The sequence below is a fragment of the Elephas maximus genome, chromosome 12 (assembly GCF_024166365.1).
Source record: "Elephas maximus indicus isolate mEleMax1 chromosome 12, mEleMax1 primary haplotype, whole genome shotgun sequence".
Classification (NCBI taxonomy): domain Eukaryota; kingdom Metazoa; phylum Chordata; class Mammalia; order Proboscidea; family Elephantidae; genus Elephas; species Elephas maximus.
The window spans coordinates 109,379,473-109,399,744 of NC_064830.1; the positions used below are offsets into that span (position 1 = coordinate 109,379,473).

The 20,272-nt window shown below is 54.4% G+C and overlaps 1 protein-coding gene across 3 annotated transcripts in view; it reads right to left on the reverse strand.

Annotated features, from left to right (window-relative positions):
- Nucleotides 1-1,062: 1,062 nt before the first annotated feature.
- CLIP2 (CAP-Gly domain containing linker protein 2) overlaps nucleotides 1,063-20,272 on the reverse strand; it is a 73,586-nt gene continuing 54,376 nt past the window's right edge. Inside the window, exons 9-17 of one of the 3 annotated variants that reach the window (XM_049904756.1) lie at nucleotides 19,726-19,830; nucleotides 17,028-17,963; nucleotides 14,501-14,558; nucleotides 11,826-11,909; nucleotides 10,827-10,983; nucleotides 7,367-7,526; nucleotides 5,719-5,904; nucleotides 4,962-5,024; nucleotides 1,063-3,165 (exon numbers count right to left, since the gene is read on the reverse strand). In XM_049904756.1, coding sequence (XP_049760713.1) covers nucleotides 3,154-3,165; nucleotides 4,962-5,024; nucleotides 5,719-5,904; nucleotides 7,367-7,526; nucleotides 10,827-10,983; nucleotides 11,826-11,909; nucleotides 14,501-14,558; nucleotides 17,028-17,963; nucleotides 19,726-19,830 — 1,761 coding nt within the window. In that variant the 3' untranslated portion in view covers nucleotides 1,063-3,153. Of the gene's footprint in view, nucleotides 3,166-4,961; nucleotides 5,025-5,718; nucleotides 5,905-7,366; nucleotides 7,527-10,826; nucleotides 10,984-11,825; nucleotides 11,910-14,500; nucleotides 14,559-17,027; nucleotides 17,964-19,725; nucleotides 19,831-20,272 lie in introns of those variants that run through there. The other 2 variants (XM_049904757.1, XM_049904758.1) reach the window with 2 other exon arrangements.

The following is a 20,272-nucleotide window of genomic DNA, read 5'->3' on the forward strand; positions in this document are numbered from 1 at the left end:
TTGCCTGGTTCCTTTGTTTTGCGCTTTAGGGTAGCAATGGCTCCCCAGAGTCCCTGGGGGTCCCTGAGCCCTGTCCACACCTCTGCGCACGGCCCCTTCGCTGAACTTTCACCCTTTGCCTGTCCCGCTGGGTCCCCAGGACTCTGCTGACACAGTGCCCGAGAAGGGGCGAGAGCTTCCGAACACAGTCAGCTGTCAACCTCAGGAGTCTTGGACCGTCTCGCAGGGAGACAGCCCCAGCAGCAGAGCCCTGAGGACCAAAGCGCCCCCGTCAGAAACACCTGGTCGCTGTTGCATTGCTTCCGACTCATGGTGACCCCGCAGTAGAACTATGACCCGCAGGGTCTTCAATGGCTGGTTTTTGGGAAGTAGGTTGCCAGGCCTTTCTTCTGCAGCACCTCTGGGTGGACTTGAACTGCCAACTTTTCAGTTAGCAGCACAACGTGTTAACATTTAGGACGTGTAACAGTTAATATGCTCGACTGCTAGCTGAAAGGTTGGAGGTTCAAGTCCACCCAGAGGCACCTCAGAGGAATGCCTCGGTGATCAGCTTCCAAGAACTCAGCCACTGAAAGCTCTCGGCAGCACATTTCTAATCTGAAACACACAGGGTCAGCAACCGTTGACGACCACAGAACTTGCAAAACGTTGCGCCGTCCGCTCCTAGGAGACAAACCCGCCCAACTTGTGTGTGTTGATCCATCGCTGTTTGTACATCAAGATTCTTCATTTGTCGGAAAACCCAGCCCTGGCTTTTGGCTTTCACCTTGCAGGCTGCTTGAAATTATGCCTCTAACGAATTCAATACAAACAAGGGGCAGGGCCAGGCTCTTCCACCCCAGCTCCCAGACCCTCAGCAGACTTGTCCTGCCTGGCCCTGATGGGGCTTTTCTCCTCCGACAGCTCAGACCCAGGGCTTCTTCAACTCCAGGCCCTCTGAGGCCCTCGTCAACCATTCACACCCAAGTAGGAATTAGCGGTAACCCACCAGACGGCCTATATGGAACCAGCGCCTGGCACCAGGGAGCCCGAGGTGCACACAGAGAGAGGCAGACAGCCACGGCAGAGGTCCCGGACCTCAGTCACAAGCTTTATTGTCCCAAGCACGGACTTGCCACACTTCAACAATTCCACTTTGAGGAGGGAAGGGTGTGGGGAGGACTTGGGCGAGGGGACCATGGCTGAGCCGGTACCAGAGTGGCCCACAGGGCAGGCCAAGAGGCCCATGGAGGCAGATGCTCACAGGAAGCCATTTCTCTGACCACCAGCTACCTCAAGCCCTCCATCAACGGCCCAGCCCCACCTGGTGCTGCATGTGTGGGCCTCGTTAGTAGAGCAGCGGCTGGCCCTTGCCTGACTGTGGGAGAACAGTGCTCAGCTCTGGATCAGGCCACTAAAGCGTGGCTCCTCTATTGTTGTTAATAAAACCACATGCGAGAGCTACCAAAGGCCGACAGGGAGGGGAGGCTGAGGGCACAACCTTGCTGCCCCAGGATTATGGGCTGCATCGGGGCAAGAACACGGGTACCACCTACCAGTACCTGGGAGGCACCTGGGCTGGTCCGAGGGTGGGATATGCGTACCTGGTGCATTATGGGAATGTCATGATGGGCATGAGGCTCGCCCGCTCACCGGAAGGTGGCGGCCGCATGTGAAAAATCTCCCTGAGCTGAGGGAGGCTGATGCTGAGGCACAAGGTGGCAGCCCGTCTGCAGGCCTGTCAGCTCATCTGCAGGCCTGGTGGCTCTCCAGGTGGGGTTGCTGTGTGATACTGGCTTTTCCCACCACGTCCAGGCCTGGAGTAGCTCGGCGGGGCTTGAGAGGAAGAGGGGGGAGGCAGTTAGATTTTTCTTGTCCTCAACACCCCTTGGGGGTTTTTCTAGTTACAAGAGACAGGACTGGAAAGCTCTGGGCAGGTGGGGAGGAGGTGGCTACTGGTCCGGGTGCGAGCTGATGAGCGTGTGTGGTACACGTGTCCCTGGACACTTATCTGTGTGCACCTGGGTGTGTAGCACACTTGGTCTGCAGGAATGTTTGCAGCATCCGCAGCACAGACCTGCCAGACCTGGGCTCACTTCCGGAACCCAAGCGTGTGTGTCTGTGTGGCCTAAGCGTGTTCATCTGAGTGGCCCAAGCATGTGTGTCTGTGTGGCCCGAGCATGTTAAGTGCAAACACACCCAGCACTTGCCCACGTGCACAAGCAGGGATCCCTCTGAGTGTGCGCACAGCCCGAGGGATGTGGGGCGTACCCCTCAGGGCCCACAGGTGGGAGGCCCAGTTTCAGAACATCTAATCAACCCAGGGGATCCCATATTACTGACCAGTCAACACATGCTCTAGACTCCCCTTTGGCCGCCCCTCCCCCAGCTCCGGGCTGGCCAAGGCCAGTGGTGGAGGTGAGGAGAGGGGCGCCCAAACCTCCCTAACACCGCAGCTCCTGGCCGTGGGCGGATGCCTCTGCTAGCAGCTGGCAGTGTGTGCAAATCTGTGTCTGTGTCCGGTGGGAGGAAAGGAGGGGCCCTGCCCACCTGCACTGTGAACCTGGGGGCCCACTAGGCAGGTGGGTAAGGGGTGCTAGTACCACTGTTTGAAGGGCACTCAGTATGTGGGGATGAGAAGCCCTGGGTGCACCTTGACCTGGAAATAGCTTTGGAAAAGGGGCTCCCTCCTGGCTCCTCCTCAGCGCCTGCAAGGAGAAGCTGGGCCTCCCCTGGCCCCTTCTGGGCACGATGGCTGTTCTGGGGCCTGAGGAAACCCAGGGAGCAGAGGGAGGAAACAGAGGGCAGGGAAGTGCCAGGGTGCCCAAATGGTCCTAGGGGCAGCCAGGGGTCAGAGGGGGAAGGGCTTGGCTGGATGGCTTCTGCCTCCCAAACAAACTCTGGAAACTGCTTGGTGTCCAGGTGTCCAGGCTGAGGTCCCGGGCTCAAGCCGGAGCTGTGTTGCTCCCTGTGGAAGGCCATGCTTGAGGAAGCCTCCTGGTCCGGCGGGGGGTTCTGGGGTGGGGGATTGTCCACGGCGGTGAGTCTGTTATCATTACAAACACTGTTCTTGTCTCCAAAGTGACAATCCTGGCCCCTGCCTGGAGGGGGCGCCACCAGGGCAGGCCAGCAGTCTCTGGTGTGCACTGGGCCTCTCCACTTGGTCCCTCAGGGTCAGTGCTTTTCCTAGGGGACAGCAAGGACTTGATCAGCAAGATGTCCAGGAAGCTCAGGGGCACGTGGGCAGAGAGGGCCAGGTAGGAGAGGAAGGACACGGGGGAGTCACGGAATCCCTTCAGCCTATGAGGTTACAGAAAGCCAACCTTACACCCCATAATTTTATAAAAAGTAGAATTTACAGAGGCTGCTTAAGGACGAAAGAAAATGCTTCTCTTAAAATACTCAGTGAAAAAAAACAGGAAGTAACATTGAATATAAAGCATGCTATCTGCTAGATTAAAATTACATATATGATACGTTGCAACCATCACAGTAGACACTGGGTCAGACAAGAATCATCAATGGGAGCTAAATACAGAGGGAGTTTGATGAGTGTAGGGTATCTGCCTGGTCCTAAAGGGTCTTTTCACAGATTTATCGGTGGCAAAAGGAAAAAACCAGTAACTGCAGTGGAGACATCGGACGGCACCTGGACCAGATGTTCAAAACTGACACCATGAGAGAGGGCAGCCGGTCGCCACACGCCTCCGGACTTGACCTCTGCAGCATTCAGGTCTGAAGTTGCATAACTCGACTCTAACCTCAAGGAACCATCAAACCCCAAAAAAGGAATCCTCAGTTAAAAAAAAAAGGAGGGACCACTATGTGGAGAACGTCAATGTCATAAAAAGCAGAGAATCGGAGGTAACGTTCTACATTAAAGGAGGCTAAAGAGACGTGAGCAGCCACAACAACCAGCTCGAGAACACCCCGTCACGGAGATGACACAGGACCAAGTAACATTTCACCCTGTTATACGCAGGGTCACCATGAGTCGGAGCCGACTCAACGGCAGCTAACAACAAGGAGACATGACAACTAAACACAAGAAGCCAACCTGACCCTGTATTGAACCCAAACCAAACCAGATGCCACTGAGTCGACTGTGACTCATGGCGACTCCATGTGTGTCACAGCAGAGCTGTGCTCCCCTGAGTTTTCAACAGCTGATTTCTCAGAAGGAGACTGCCTGGCGCCTCTGGGTGGACGCAGACTGCGCGGGGGAAAGCTATGGACGACATTATTTTATGAACTAAAAAATGTTGCAACACGGAGAATAGATTGGATATAAATCTCGTATCAATGTTATATTTACTGAGGTTGAGAGCTGAACTGCGGTTATGTAAAATCATGTCCTTTTCTCCCAGGACACACAGACTGAAGCATTTCGGACCATGATATGTGCAATCACTCACACTCAGCGGTTAAGAAACCAATTATATATATATTTTTACACACACATACACAGAGAGCACAACCAAGGCAAGCAGGGCAAAATGTTCATGATACGTTAAGGGGTAAAGGATACACAACGTTCTAGGTATTACTCATGCATCTGTTTTGTAAGTTTGAAATTAATCCAAATAAAAAATTACTATATATCACACACACACACACACACACACACACACACAGATACACACGTGCTCAGTTCACGAAGGATATCATCGCATAGAAAGTTAACCTGGTCCTCCCTGGGTGAGAGGGCTACTGGTGAGTATTTTCTTCTCTATACGTTTTTGGATTTTTTCTAAAAGTTTCCAAATAGGCTGTATTACTTTATAATAAAAAAATAGGTATTTTTTAAAAAATGAAATGAGCCAAGTTTGACAGCACTAAGGAGGACAGCCCCCTCCGTGAGCAACCCTCTCGCACGAGGCATCTTTGTCCATTTATATTTTCGGTGACTTTTCAGGATTTTCTCCTCTGGCGAGGTCTGCCTGTGCGGGAGGGCTTGGAGGTGGCAGGAGGACACCCCTTACCTCTTGTTTGTGGGCCTTGTCTTGCTGGTGGACGCCATTGGCAGACCCAGAATTGCTGAGGGGCTGTAAGAGTCATGGGAAAGGCTGAGTGAGGTAGCAGCTCCCGGCTGGCTCACTACATGGTGAGGTCTTCCTGACAGGACCGGCTCAGGCTCCAAACCCCAACAAGGGCTCTGCAGACTGGGGCTCCCCAGGGCCAAGGCTTTCAGGGAAAGACTGCACCTTCCCCTTAGTCTGAGCATCTCAGGATAAAGTTATGTACGTTCCCCTCGGCCTGGGACTCCCAGGGGGCAGGGCTGTCCCTCTCCCCTCAGACAGGCTCCCAGGATGGGGCCGCCTCCCCTCAGACAGGGTGCCTCCCCCCAGATGGGGCTCCCAGGACGGGGCCGCCTCTCCTCAGACGGGGTGCCTCCCCCGAGATGGGGCTCCCAGGACGGGGCCGCCTCCCCTCAGGCGGGCTCGCGGGACGGGGCCATCTCCCCTCAGATAGGGTGCCTCCTCACAGACAGGGCTCCCAGGACAGGGCCGCCTCCCCTCAGACGGGCTCCCAGGACAGGGCCGCCTCCCCTCAGACGGGCTCCCAGGACAGGGCCGCCTCCCCTCAGACAGGGTCCCGGGACAGGCCGCCTCCCCTCAGACGGGCTCGCGGGACGGGGCCATCTCCCCTCAGATAGGGTGCCTCCTCACAGACAGGGCTCCCAGGACGGGGCCGCCTCCCCTCAGACGGGCTCCCGGGACAACTGTGGCCACGGCTGACCTGGGACTTGTCGGGGCAGCTCCGCATGGCCTCCATGAGCTTTTCCACCTGCTGGGCCTGGTCGAGTGCGTCACGCAGCGCATTCTCCGTGCTGATCAGCTGGTGCTGCAGCCGCAGGAGCTCAGGCGCTGTAGACGGGTCAATGAGGGAGTAACGTCTCTGCTCTGTCAGGGACTTCTCTCTGTCCTGGAAGAGGAGGAGGGGGGAGAGTGTGTGTGTGCTGGGGGAGGGGGGGATTTCTCCAGACCACCTGGGCTCCAGGCTTGGGCAGATCATGATATCCCTCCCTCACCTGAGAACCCCACTGAATGCCTCTCTCCATCCCCCTCCTTGAATTCCCAGGCTGTCAGACATTTCACGTTCTTCAGGTCTTGGGATCCAGACACCTTGAACTTCTTTCATGTGGTCTTATATGAGTTTCCTCCTCTCCACCCCGACCCAAAGCCTCAGACGATCCCCTTATCACTTCACACTGGCCTCCCACCCTCCATCCCAGTTTACCCTTCTTCCCTCCCCAGGGTGATGTGACATTCATCAACTTTGGTTTCCAAGCCCTCCAGAACTGCCCTACTCGCCATGGTACCAGAGCGACACTCTCCACAAAGGCAAACCAACAACCTGGCCCCAGACTGCCCCCTTGGGCCCTGCGCTTCCCGGTCCTTCAGCTCCACTCTGTCCAAACCCCTCCTTGACTCCTTCCTTCCTCTCTCAGGTTTCTAACCACCCACTAGGCCCTTCCTAAGTTCTCTGGCATAAGATGGTGGTGGCGGGACTGGTGCAGGGAGATGATGGGACAGGCTGCCCCACAGGAGGGGCCGCTGATACCCATGTAAACTCAACTCCAGGCTCCACAGAGCCATGAGGGCCAGAGGGGCTGGAACCAAACCCCTGCTGGCCAGATGTGCCAGGATCTGAAGGCTAGCAGGACACTGGGCCCTGAGACTCCCACACCCACAACTGTGTGTGCTGCCCCTTCGCCATTAACCCTACAGGCCACAGGTCTGCTCACACAGCTGTGTCCCTCCCTCCAGCCTGTGAACTTCCCAAGGGCTGGGTCTTCTCCTTCCAGCCCTCCACAGTGTGGCTGAGCCATGTGGCTGGACGGGGAGGGGGGTGGAAAGGGCTTAGGGGCAGCTTCCCATGACAGCAGGACTGAACTACCAGGCCCCACCCCACCCATACCCTGGGTTGACCAGGCCCAGAGCCCAGCCACAGCTTGTCCTGACTATTGACCACAGCGGGGAGGGGTGGGGATGGTTCCATCCTGGGCGGCCAGCATCACCCACCCACCCCAGACCCTCCTTCTGGTAGCTCAGCTCCAGTTAGGTTCCTGTCATAACAGAGAAGGACCATCAGCATGCCAGGGTCCTGGGGTTGGTAGAATCCATCAAATTCTGGTCTAAAATCTCCACTGCAGGGCCCTGAATAAGGAGCCATGATGTCTGACTGATGACCCCAAACGGAAGGAGACAATTCTACCCGTGAACCACCAAGGACCTGGCCTGTGGTTCTAGGGAACTTTAATTCCTCACTGTGACTTGGCTGTCCCTGGGTGGTACCAGGAGGCCAATCAGCCCCCATGGTCTGATGGCAGGGCAGCCCCAGCCCCACCCTGGCACCCCTATCCCCAAGCCCTGCCCTCACGCACCAGCCCAGTCAGCTTCTCGTGCAGGTCTCGGATGTCGTCCTTGAGTTTCTGCTCCTTGATCCGCCACTCGGCCTTGTGGACCTCTCGGCTCAGGTCCCTCTCGGGCCCGGGCGAGTGGCGACTGGCCTCTAGCAGCAACACCCGCAGCTCATTCAGGCTCCTGGGGTGGGGTGGAGAGGGGGGACAGGACAGCTGCAGTCAGCCTGCCCCCCACCCCCCCAGCTCCCACATGCCAGGAATTTGCCAAGTGCCTAAAGACTGCCACCTTGCAGGGACAGTATCACTAAGATAGCCCCTGTGCCAGGAGTGGCCAGAGTGGGAAGATGAGACATGGTAGGATTTAACCGCAGCCCAGGAGGGACCAGGATTTGGGGGTGGGATGGTTAAGAGGACTTGGCCTTCCCTAGGATGTCTTTAGTTTTTTTTTTTTTTTTTAAGAGAATTAAAAAAAACAAAAAAAAGGTTGATCCAAGAGATCTCATGTAGAAAGACATTTTAAGCGCCTGATGACAAATGTGTTTTATTTCACTCGTCAGCTCTTAATCAACGGCCAGGAGCTGCCTGCAGAACTGTGTGGAGAACGACTCTGAGGCTGCATCTGGGCTCTGCAGAGGAGTGCGGTGATCAATTAGCAATGTCTGCCAGGGGCACAGGATGGGAGAGTAAGGCACCCTCCTTCTAAGCCTTTTCCTTTGCATCTACTGTACCCGAAAAAACCAAAACCAGTGCCTGAAGTCGATTCCGAGACAGAGAAAAACTGTCCCACGGGGTTTCCAAGGAGCACCTGGTGGATTCGAGCTGCCGACCTTTTGGTTAGTAGCCAAGCTCGTAACCACTGTGCCACCAGGGCTCCTTATCTACTACAGGGGATGGCAAGACTCCCTGACTAGGTGGTCGTGGGCAGCTCTGGCCAATGAGACCAAATGGAGCTCTGCTGGCACTATCCCCCTTCCTCCTCCTAGCTGAGTGAGCAGCTGTGATGGCTGGGGCTTCAAGAGCCACTCTGCGATCCTGAAGAAGAGCCCAAGAGAGCCACAAAGGTGCTGGCACTGATACCGTGAGCCACTGAACCCACCGCCAGCCACGGCTACCTCGACTATTTAATCTGCGGTTTGATGGATAGCCTGTTGTTGCCAGGGGACGTTAGGTCGATTTCGACTCACGGCAATCCTACGCGACAGAGCAGAACTTCCCCACGAGGTTTTCTTGGCTTTAATCTTTACGGAAGCAAATTGCCAGGTCTTTCTCCTGTGGAGCCGCTGAATGGGTTTGAACTGCCAACCTTTCAGTTAACAGCCAAGTGCTGTGCTGTTTGCCCCACCAGGACTGACTGGGTATCACATTACTTATAGCCAAAAGCAGTCCTACCGACCTCCCACCACATCCTAAGCGCCACAGGAGCCTGGCCTACATCAATCAAGAAAGGCTTCAAGGAGACAACTCATCAGACATGGAAGGGACTGGACAGCAGGTAGGAAAGAGACGCTGATGAAGAGTGAACTATTTGTATCAGGTGGACACTTGAGACTGTGTTGGCATCTCCTGTCTGGAGGGGGGATGGGAGGGTAGAGAGGGTTAGAAACTGGCAAAACCGTCACGAAAGGAGAGACTGGAAGGGCTGACTCATTAGGGGGGGAGCAAGTGGGAGTATGGAGTAAGGTGTATATAAACTTATATGTGACAGACTGACTTGATTTGTAAACGTTCACGTGAAGCTCAATAAAAATTAAAAAGAAAAAAAAAAAAAGAAAGGCTTCAAGGAATCAGTGAGCTAAGCCTTGATGAATGGACTGGACTTAGTAAAAAACATCAGAAGTTATCACAGAGGGCTGGAATCCTGAGAGTGATGAGACGGCGGAAGGACCGAGCATGATGAATGCAGGGGGTGGGCTGGGGCCGGAAGAGGCTGAGGGCGAGGATGAACGCAGGCGCTGACCACACAGCCGCAGTGAGCCCGACTGGGTGCAGCGGAAGCAGTCAGGGAGATTCCACGGAGGAGGCTGGGCTGAGCAATGATGAACACGGGATTTGGACGTGGAGGGTGGGGAGCAGGACAGCCTGGAGCCAGAGGTCTGTCTGGTGGGGAGACACAGGCTCCTTCTATAGAGGATGGTGTGCTCGGGAACTATTCCCAGGGTACCCGTGGCGTCTGTTTAACTTCCCAACTCCAGCGCGGCCCTCCTGGGGCAGAGACGTGTTCTCTGAGGGGCGCTCGATGTGAAGCAAATGTAGCAGAGAAGCTCTCGATTTGTTCATCAGGTTTACAGCGGGGGATGAGCCAGCATTTCCTTTACAGTAAGAGGCCTGTGCCCCAGAGAGATTCCTCCACCTCAGGGGCAGATGCTCAAATGCCTATGGGGTGGGAATGAAGTCTGTGAACTGACGTGAGAACAACAGTGAAGGCTGAGGGCAGAGACCCTGGGGCCCGTGTTCCATGCAAAGGGGGCAGGCACGCCCCCACAACGGCTGGTTGGCGACATGTGGGAAGCTAGCCCAGTGTTGCTGAACTTCCCAAGTTTTTAAGGGAATCTGCAGAAATCTAGATTTTATGAGATCTTATTTTTTAATGCTAGGCTGGTTTTTCTTAAGCCTTATATGAGTTACACAAAACATAGCTATAAACTAGCTAACCTAGTGGGTCTCAAAGTGTGGTCTGGGGAACCCTCTGGGAGGTTCCCTAAAACCTTTTCAAGGGACCCAGGGGTCAAAGCTATTTTCATAATACTAAGTAAGTTATTTTCATTGCTATTTCTCATGAGTGCACAATAGATCTTTCCAGAGACTATATGGGGCAGTTCTACTCTGTCCTATAGGATCACTGAGTCGGAATCAACTCGGCGGCAACGGGTTCTGTTTTTTTTTTTTTTTATATGACATAATCGTAATCTGAAAAGGATATCAAATCTCCTCCCTTTTCCAACTACGTATGGTCATATTTTGATAACACACTTCAACCACAACAGCCAACTGTAAAGGATGGATGCAAAAGATATAAGGCCCAGCTGTCTTCTACTAAAACCAACATTAAAGAAAACTGCAAAAATGTATAACAACGCCGTTCTTCTCACAAAAACATTTTTGTTCTGGAAAAGTTATTTTTTATAAAAAGCATGTTATTTATGTTACACACAACTGGCTTATTATTGCTACTTTTAAGTGAATTAATAAGAATTTTTAAATTCCTTGGTTTTAATTTGTAATACACAAGATCCTCAATGTTTAAGAGTTTAAAGGGGTCCTCGAGACCAGAAAGTTTGAGAGCACTGATCTTCCCTAAAGCTCTGCCTGGAGAACTGGGTTGAGGAGGACCCTGAGGCTTCATCTGAGCTGAGAGGCGATCACAGGTGACATCCCTCCTGCCTTTGGGGAAGACTGGCTGATGGGTGCAGCAAGGGTCAGAGCCAGAAGGCCCTGGCCGGGTGGTGGGCTGCTCGTTCTGACTGCACAGCCTATGACTCACCGCTCCTTCCGGAGCAGCTCCTGGCTGATGACTACCAGCTGGCCCGAGGCATCGTGGGTCTTCCGGGACACGGCCTCCAGCTCGGCCTCCAGGCGCCGCTTCTCCTTCAGCAGGTTGTCCACCTTCTTCTCCCCCGACCTGCACCTGCTCTCCAGTGCTGCAGTTGGCACAGGGAAGGAGGGCGAGGGTAGGGAGGGTGTGAGAATCTGCTCCACCCAGTGGCCAAGGCCTGGGCCAGGGAGCAGGTCTTCCCGGGGTGACAGTGATACAGTGATACACTCTGCTGAGTAGTTTTAAAAACACTGTGAATTTCTCCAGTCCTTAAGAGGCAGGCAGCAAGGGGTCCGAGAGAACAGCTACAAACAGCGCACCTAACCCCCCGGGCCCTCTAGATGGGGGACACAGTCGGCCCTTGCCAAGTGGGGAGAGAGGTGTGGGCACTGCTGCCTTGACACAGGAAGGCTGCATCTTTACCTTGGCCACAGAGAAGCCTGAGGCCGACTGGCCTTTGTCAGGACCAATTATGCCACATGAATGTCATGGGAACTGGGTAGAAGGGGGTGGGAGCCTCTTCCCAGGGTGGGGGCCATCTCATCTCATTCTGGTGGACAAGAAGCAGGGCCAGTTTATGCCAGATTCCGGGTCCCCAGCCTCTCCCCAGGTGCCCCCTCTGCCCTTATTTCCCCAGCCAGCAGCCTCGCCCAAATTCTGAAACCCTGGTGTTTCTTCCCAGGCTTGGGGGCAAATACCCTGTTACCAAAGTGGCCGATGGGAAACCTATGGTTCACAATTTCAAGCTGTGATGGGGTTTCGGAGTGCAGGGCTGACTGGGGAGGGACACAGCTGGAGCCCCAGGTTAGATCATGGACAGTGTGTGGCCCTTCTCTCCCACTCGCTGCTGCCCAGGTGGAGGCCCAGGTGCCAGGCTCCACGGCATGCTGCACCCAGCACGGCCCCACTGGAAGCCCTCTGCATCTCCCCTGCGGGAGGGAGACTTACCACTTACTTGGGCCCTGAGCATCTCGGTCTGGGACGTCAAGGCTGTCACTTCTTTGTCCCTCTTGTTCAGCTTGTCCTGCAGGCCTGAGGGAAGAGGAGAGAGACAAAGGGCCATCAATGCTCTCGGGCCAACTCTGCAGGCCATGGAGCAAGGCTGTACCCTTCCTCAGGAACCATAAAACGGGTCACGCTTACTCCAGCGGTCTCTCTGGGTAACACACCCTGAAGAGGAGGATTCAATATCAGGTTGTCCTGGGCAACTTAACTCTCAGAGCCTTAGTTTCCTCGTGAAAAGTGGGGACAAAGATGGTGCCCGTGTCACCTGGTCATGTGTATTCCACACTGCACAGCCTCCTAACAGCCACAGGACAAGGTAAAGTCTGGACATGTTCAGCAAGAAAACTCACCACAGAAACGTGTTAATGCTCCCTGAGTTAATTTATAAACTTAACATACACCAATAAAAATGCAAACAAGATTTTGACTTTTTTGTGGAACCAGATAAGCTGATTCTAAAATCGCTTGGCAACACAAACGAGCAAATAGCCAAGGAGCTTCCTGGTTGGTGACTGACGTGGATGCATGTGGGAGGGCAGTGGGTCCCTTTTTGGGACATGGAAGCTCCGCGCTGGGAGCCCTCCCAGACCCTGCCCTACGTGTCCCATCATTTGTACCCTTTCTGCTGCAATAAAACTGTAATCTTCCATCATTGGAGAACTTTTAAATATTGGGTTTGATTAAACGCAGTAACAAATTTCAGTGTGGGATCCATTGGGGCACAGGCTACCTAGGGGAGAATATCAGGCTAAGATTGGAATTTAGGTTATAATCCAGCACAACGACTCAGTACCATGTGTTCTCAACACTGGAACTATTTCAGTGCAAAAAGGGCCATCAAAAAAACACGTGGAAGGACTCCCAGGAAACTTCTGAGTACTTGTCTCTAGAAAGAAGAACTGAGTCTGGGGCCAATGCAGGAGACCTCCGTGGACCTAATGTTTTATCCTATGTAGGGATTACCTTTTCAATTAAAAAAAAAAAAAAAAAAAAGTAATGACAACATCAAGTTCATAAAAAATAAAAATCATAATAAAAAATAAGAGACTTTTTTAAAAGGAGAAAGGACTGTCCAGCCAGTAATTAAAACGTAAATGAAGCTTGAATAATTAAAACATCATAGAATTGGCAGATGAACTGACAGATCAGTGGAATGGAATAGAAAGTTCAGAAACAGAGTGAATTACTTAAGGGAATTTAAAGACAAAGTTGGTATTTCACATCAGTGGGGGAGAAACTGAGTTCTTCAAAAATGGTATCGAGATAGTAGGTACTCATTTGGGAAAAAATGAAAACGGGTCCTTATCTCACACCTTACAGAAGATGAATTCTAGGTCAATCAGGGATTTAAACACAGAAAAGAAACTTGGAAAGTACTAGAATAAATAATCTTAAATATAATAAACCCAGAATCCAAAAAATAAAAAATTGATTTAAAAAAAAAATCTGCATGGCAAATCCCACCATAAGAAAAGTCAAAATATAAATCAGAAACGTGGAAAAATGTTTGCAATGTCATATATAAAGAGCTCCCAAAAATCAACAAAAAGATCAATAACCCAACTGAAAAAAAAAATGGGTACAGGATGTGAGTAGAAAATAGAATGTCCAAGCTTCAGAGTTAAGAGAAAGGCCAAGGAAAGCCATACCAGGTTAACACATTTTACATTTCAGATTGGCAAAGATGACAAAGTTTGATGAAACATTTTGTTCGCAAGGTTTGTGGGGAAACACATTTTCAGTCCCTGCTGGTGGCAGGTGACACTGGTTTAGCTCAGTGGTTGCTACGGTGCAGTCAGCCCGCCTCACGGTGACCCAACGTGCAAAGGGACTGAACTGTTGTGATCCACAGGGTTTCCACCGGCTGATCTTTTGAAAGATCACCAGGCCTTTCTTCCTAGTTCACCTTAGTCTGGAAGCTCCGCTGAAACCTGCTCAGCATCACGGCAACACACAAGTCCCCACTAACAGACGGGAAATGGCTGTGCATGAGGTACAATGGCCAGGAGCTGAACCTGGGTTTCCCGCGTGGAAGGCGAGGATTCTACCGCTGGACCACCACGCCTTCCCTGAGCTTGATGGAAGACAAGGTAACAGACAAAGACTAGAAACAACCTAACTACCCATCAGTAGGAAACTGGCTAAGTACACGATGAAAATTCTGCAGCCATATACAAGAATGCACTGATATGGAACGGTCGGTGAGCTGTATTACTAGTCAATGGAAAAAACTGAGGTGCGGACCAGTACGTTCCCTATTTGCTTGTCCATGCAAAAAGTATCTCTGGGAAGAGAACAGGAGATGGGTAACACTACCCCTTCCGGGAGGGAAACCTGAGGAGAGGGGAATGTTCACCATATACCCTTCAAGCCATTCAAAGTTTACACCTGTTTTAAAAAATAAAGTTAAAACCAAACAAGTAATAGTGTACTCAGCACAAGGCCTGGCACTCAGTATAGGTGAGCTGTTATCCTCCTTACCTGGCTTCTCTGGGAGGAGTGAGCAGCGACAACAGGTGGCCCTTACCAAACGGCAGATGATGCAAACACCCACCCTGGAGGTAGACACAGCAGCCCTTCCCCAAAGGGTAGGGTCCCCGGGCCCAGTGCTCACTCACCGTCCACAGTCTCCTTCATCCTGATCTTCTCCTCTGAAATGTCGCTGGACTCAATCATCTGAAAGAAGAGGCCCTGTGAGTGGCAAGCTCACCTCCTCTCTGCCCAGCCTTGGAGAGGGGTTCCAGCCAGCCCAGGAAGCACACCTACAGTGTACACCCCCCCAAAGGGGGCCTGCAGCCCCCCCCAACCACAGACAACAGAGGACTCCTCTGCTTCCAGCTTCCCTGAAGGCTGCTTGTGCAGCTTCTGTGGGAATACCTCCTGCCCCTCCTTTGTTGAAAGAGTTTACTGTGTCCAGCAGTATCTTTCCCCGGGATACTTCCAAGTTTGTCCTGGGAGGCACCATCTCCCAGCCTCGGCTTCCCATCCACGTAACAGATACTGACTGCCAGGGCAAACACCACCTTAAGGAGAGCCAAGACAACCAAGAGACTCCCCAGTGCTGCTCGGCAGAAGTGCCCAGCTTCCCTGCTCGAGCTGGTTGTCCTCTCAGCCTGTAGAGTTTGCCAGAGTCTAACCCTGTGGGATCAGGGCAGCACAGAGCCAAGAAGGCAGTCACCTCCACCGTCCTGTTCCTCGTACTTCTACTCATGCATCCTCAAGCTCCATTTTAGTTTCAGTAAGCTGCGAGCAACTAAACTGCCTCGATCTTTATTTATACGCACAGCAGTAAGGATGAGGCTCTGAACTAGACATATCCTTAAAAAAAAAATCCCCATACTTAGTACACGAAACCAAAAATCCAACTGTCCCTGGTCCTAAGCCACTGAATCTGGGAGGCATGTGGGCTCAGGCCTAAGTCCCAGTATGTGTGGATTAACAGGTGATATGCTTCCTAATTCTCGGCCCAGAGCGCCTGACTGAGGGGCCAGTCCCCAGGCCCCCGTCCCCCACGCTCTGCGGAGCCACAGCAACACAAAACCTCCCACAATCAGGGAACCCAGGTCTGGCCCCAGGCTCGGCTCGGCTCCGCCTGCCCCACCTCAGCACCCCTCAGACCCATGAGGACATAGCCTGGCCCTGCCTCCTCCATCCCCAGGAGCCCCTCAGGCCCCCGTGGACCTCAGTGACCCTCGTCTCTTCCTCTCCCGGGGATCTTGCTAAAAACCCATCCATCCCTCCCTGGCTCAAAGGGCACGGGGCCACAACAGGGGGGATCTCAGGCCGCACAGACGACAGTAAAAAGGCACCCTGTACTCGGAACTTCTGAAAACGTACTACTTGATGCTCAATTCTGGTTTCAGTGTGCCTGGGGAGCTGGAAGGGAAACCCTGGTGGTGTAGTGGTTAAGTGCTATGGCTGCTAACCAAAGGGTCAGCCATTCGAATCCGCCAGGTGCTCTTTGGAAACTCTATGGGGCAGTTCTACTCTGTCCTATAGGGTCTCTATGAGTCGAAATCAGCTCGACAGCAGTGGATTTGGTCTTTTTGGGTTTGGGGAGCTGGAAATCCAGAAACCCTGGGGAGTCCTTTTATAAAGGCGGTAACCACGCTGGGAGCTATCCCCTCAGAGGATTTCATTTTGCCGAGGAGTCTCCAGCTCAACGGAGTTAAGGTCAACAGGATAACGTGTGTCCAGAGGACGCCAGGCCGGGAGTTAAGGTTAATGGGGTAACATGTGTTCAGTGGACACCAGGCCGGGAGTTAAGGTTAATGGGGTAACGTGTGTCCAGCGGATGCCAGGTCTAGAGTTAAGGTTAACGGGGTAACGTGTGTCCGGCGGACGCCAGGCTGGGAGTTAAGGTTAGTGGGGTAACGTGTGTCCAGCAGACGCCAGGCCTGGCACAGGACGTGGTGCTCAGAGGCACTCAGAAGGCCCTTCCAGCCCTCACTGCTGGCGGCAGCCCACCTCCCACGGTCCCGGGAGGGTCAGGGTCAGGTGAAGGGGGAAGGATTTCTACATTTGGAGCAAAACCGATATGGGCAGCAATGGCCTCTCTAGGGCCATGCCCCTCTAGTCTTCTAGACCCCAGCTCTGGGGACCCCAGTTCTGGGAGGTAGCTGTTTGACTGTAGCCAAGTCTCAGCGGGACTGCAGAAAGAGGGCTACTCTCAGATGCCCTGCGTCAGCACGCATGTTGGAGATGGGCACCCGGGGCCCCAGATGGGCAGGGCTTGCCCCCCACATCTGTGCCAGCCCCACAGCCCAGTGCCCGAGGTCATGGGTACTGGGAGGGAGACTGGTAACTTGGAGGGCCCAGTGTTGGCACAGTAGACCACATCTGGGTGAATCAGGGGGCTGCCTGAGGACTGAGAGGAAGCCAGTCTCTCCAGGCCTGGCCTGAGAGGACCCAGCCAAGTCAGTTCAGACCACTGTGGGTACCCCCGGGTCCTACCCGGGCCAGCTTCCTCCCGACGGGGGGAGAAGGGCTCCCCCTCTAAGCCAGGTGCCCCAGTCCCCCATGGGCATCCTCCTGGGGTAAGAATTCTCCCTGGGCTGGAGAACACAGGCCGACAGATGCCAGGGACCCCCAAAGCCCCTCCCACCCACCAGGGGGTGCACAGCCCGGCCGGAGGCCAGCGCCTACATGAGCGTGCTGGGACGAGCACACGGACTCCACCGCCTGCAGTCTGTTTTCAGCAACCAAGAGCTTCTCCCGTAGCCGTTCAGCCTCCAGCCTGCTCTGGGCCTCCGACCGCTGCAGCCCCTCGTAGTCCAGCATCTTCTTCTCGGCCAGGGAGATCTGCTCCTTGAGGTACTCGATGGCCTGTGCCTGGCCGCGGTACTCTACATCCAGCTTCTCCAGCTCGTGCACCCGCAGCTCGGCGTCACGGCGCTGGTCCTGGGCCGCCTGCAGCTCCCGCCGGTGCTGGCCAGCCTGCAGCTCCAGCTGGGCCCGCCAGTGCTGCTGGACCCCGGCCAGCTCCTCCTGGGCCTCTTGCAGCTTCTGCCGCAGGCCCTCCTTCTCCTTCACGTGCATGGCCGTCTCGAGGTCATGCTTTGCCCGCAGGTTGCCCAGCTCCAGCTGGTGCTCCATCTTGACGCCCTCCATCACAGCCTTCAGCTCCCCAATCTCCTTCTGCTGGGCGCCCGGGCCTGAGTTCAGGGTGGCCTTGAGGTCCTCCAGGGACTTCTGGTGGTCGGAGGCCAGCGAGTCCAGCTTGGACTTCCAGTTGTCCATGAGCCCCATGTTCTCGCTGGTGGCCTGCTGGACCTTGTCCTTGAGGTCCGCCACCTCCTGCGCATACTTCTCGTTGGCCGCCCGCAGCTTCTCCACCTCCGCCTGGTAGGTCTTGAGTGCCTTCTCGTATTTGTCCCGCAGCGCCCCGCTCTCCCGCTGGTGCTCCTGGCTGGCTGACAGCAGCCGTTCGCGCAGCCTCAGGGTCTCAGCGGCCTCGGGGTGGTCGGCTGGCGGTGGGCCTGAGTGCAGGAGGCACTGCTGCAGCTCCTCGATCTCACCACGCCGCAGGCTCAGCTCCTCCTCCAGCTGCAGCACCCGTGACTTCTCGGCCACCGTTGTCAACTACCAGAGAGAGAGGGAAACACATGGGTCAGCAGCTCCTGAGGGTGAGCGGGATGGGACAGGCAGGAGGGTCTGGTGGGAAGGGAAGGGCAGCCCTGCCCCTACCTGAATGCCACCTGACTCAGAGGCCTGACCCACCACCACTTCTGGAAAGACTCCCCCAGCATGCAGCCCAATGGCTCCGGGAGCATCCCCACTGCTCTATGTGACCTGGGACAAACTGGTGGTTCAAAGAAGCTACCTCTTTGATGTGCTAATGTGATTTTTAAAGAGCAGCGATGACAGAGTGGAGTTTGCATCTAGAAAGGTCCACAGCTGGAAGGGGCTGAGTCACAGGGGTTCTCTGATGAGGGTGGCCACTGGCCAAAGAAGGCTCCGGTTTGATGCCTGAAGCAGAACAAACTGGACCCTCCCAGAGCCGTTCCTTGCTGAGAAACTCTGGGACCAGAGGCTCTGCTCTCCAAAGCCCACCCTGACCGCATCTATGGCCATGGACTTGGAGACAGCATATTTAAGCATGTAAAATTCTTTACGAACTTAAAAAAAATTGCTTCTGAAGTTGTTTTTCAATAAAGCTGTTTTTGTTGTTTTAATCAGGTGATGTTTCTGTGTTTGGAGGGCTCCAGCCATCAATGGTGACAGGTCAGTTTCTGCACACAGGCCTCTGTGCACACACGTGCACACTGCCCAAGCACACGCAGTCGCTGGGCACTGGCCAGCTTGTGCAAACAGACCCCGTGTGGCCCTACCACCCACGTGTGCCCTTGGCTGCTGAAGCCAATGTGCAGAAACCGACCGCAACTCCCTCCACACCACACGCGGGGTGAAACCTGTTTTCTCAGCCACTGCGCACTGGCCATTGGGCGGCTTGGTGGTGTGAAGCACTGGCTGGAACACGCAGTCTTCCCTGGCCTGGGGCCCACTGGACCGCAACAGCCAGACCTGGGGCTGCCGCAGGGTCCCGGCTCCTAGGGACACTCCCCTCGCTACCTCCCCAGCCCAGGGCCTTCAGGCTGGCCCCTCTTGTTACCTGCATTTCAGACCCCTGGACTAGAGGCACCTGGACCCACTGTCTTCTGGCCTCACATCCTTCCCCAGCCTCCTGAGCTAGAAGTGGGGCATGCTGTCTCTGCCTACCCACATAAGGGACAGTACACTCCCAAGAGGCCCCTGATCTCTGAGCACGACAAACCCTTGTCATGGCAATGCATGGGGGGGGGTGCACAGGAGGAGAAGAAAACATAAATTTAGATAAGACCAAAACCCAAAACCAAACCCAGTGCCATCGAGTCGATTCTGACTCATAGCGACCCTACAGGACAGAGTAGAACTGCCCCATAGAGTTTCCAAGGAGCGCCTGGCAGATCTGAACTGCCGGCCCTTTGGTTAGCAGCCTTAGCACTTAACCACTGCACCACCAGGATTTCCGAAGATGTGCCATCAACACTAAACGAATCCCATAAAATGAAACATTTTCAATACTGTGGTTAAAACTATCAAAAACATTTATTTAAATCATTAATATACCACAGGCCATTCTCAGCCAGTGGGCCCACAGGCTGGGGAGCACAGCCCCCGGGAACAAGGGCCTCTCCCTACCAGCAAGCATCTGTGGGCAATGGAGCAGAAGCATGTTCCCCACTAGATGGGGGTGCAAAAGAAAAACCAGGATGGTCGCTGCCGAAGACAGAGAGTAAGTACTAAAACCAGGAAGCCGAAAGGGGGCAGGCAGGGCAAAGGTGGCCGGGTGGCGGGGCGTTACCCTGTTGTCCGCTAACTCCCTGAGGAGCCGCTCGGCCTGCGCCTTCTCCAGTAGCAGGCTCTGCTCCAGCTCCCCAATGCGGGCGTGCTCCAGCTGCGTCTGGGTCTGGTCCACCCGGGGCAGGGGTGGGGGGAGCGGGAGGGGGCACAGGGGAGAGGAAGCCGGAAAGAGAGAGAGAGAGAGAGACAGAGAGGAGGCGTCATCTTCTATGAACAAGACAAGGAGAGCAGGTGAACATGAAAAGAATCGAAGTGGCTCAGGGAGAGAGAGGAGGTCTCACTGCGTCCTGGCTGGGCTTAAGGGCAGAGGAGGGTGGCAGTGGGCACCCCATTCCTGTCACACCTAGGCAGCCCCTCTCTCACAGCTCCCACTGCTGGCTCCCTGGGCGGGGCCCCCAACTTTTCCCCTTCCCCATGGGTGGCCTGCTGCTGTTACTCGCTAGAGGCCTAAGCCCCTGAACACAGGAAGCCTGAGGCATCTTTTGATGAATGAATAAATGACCTCAGGGTTCCCAGAGCGGAAGGCAGAAGAACCGAGTGAAAGGGGT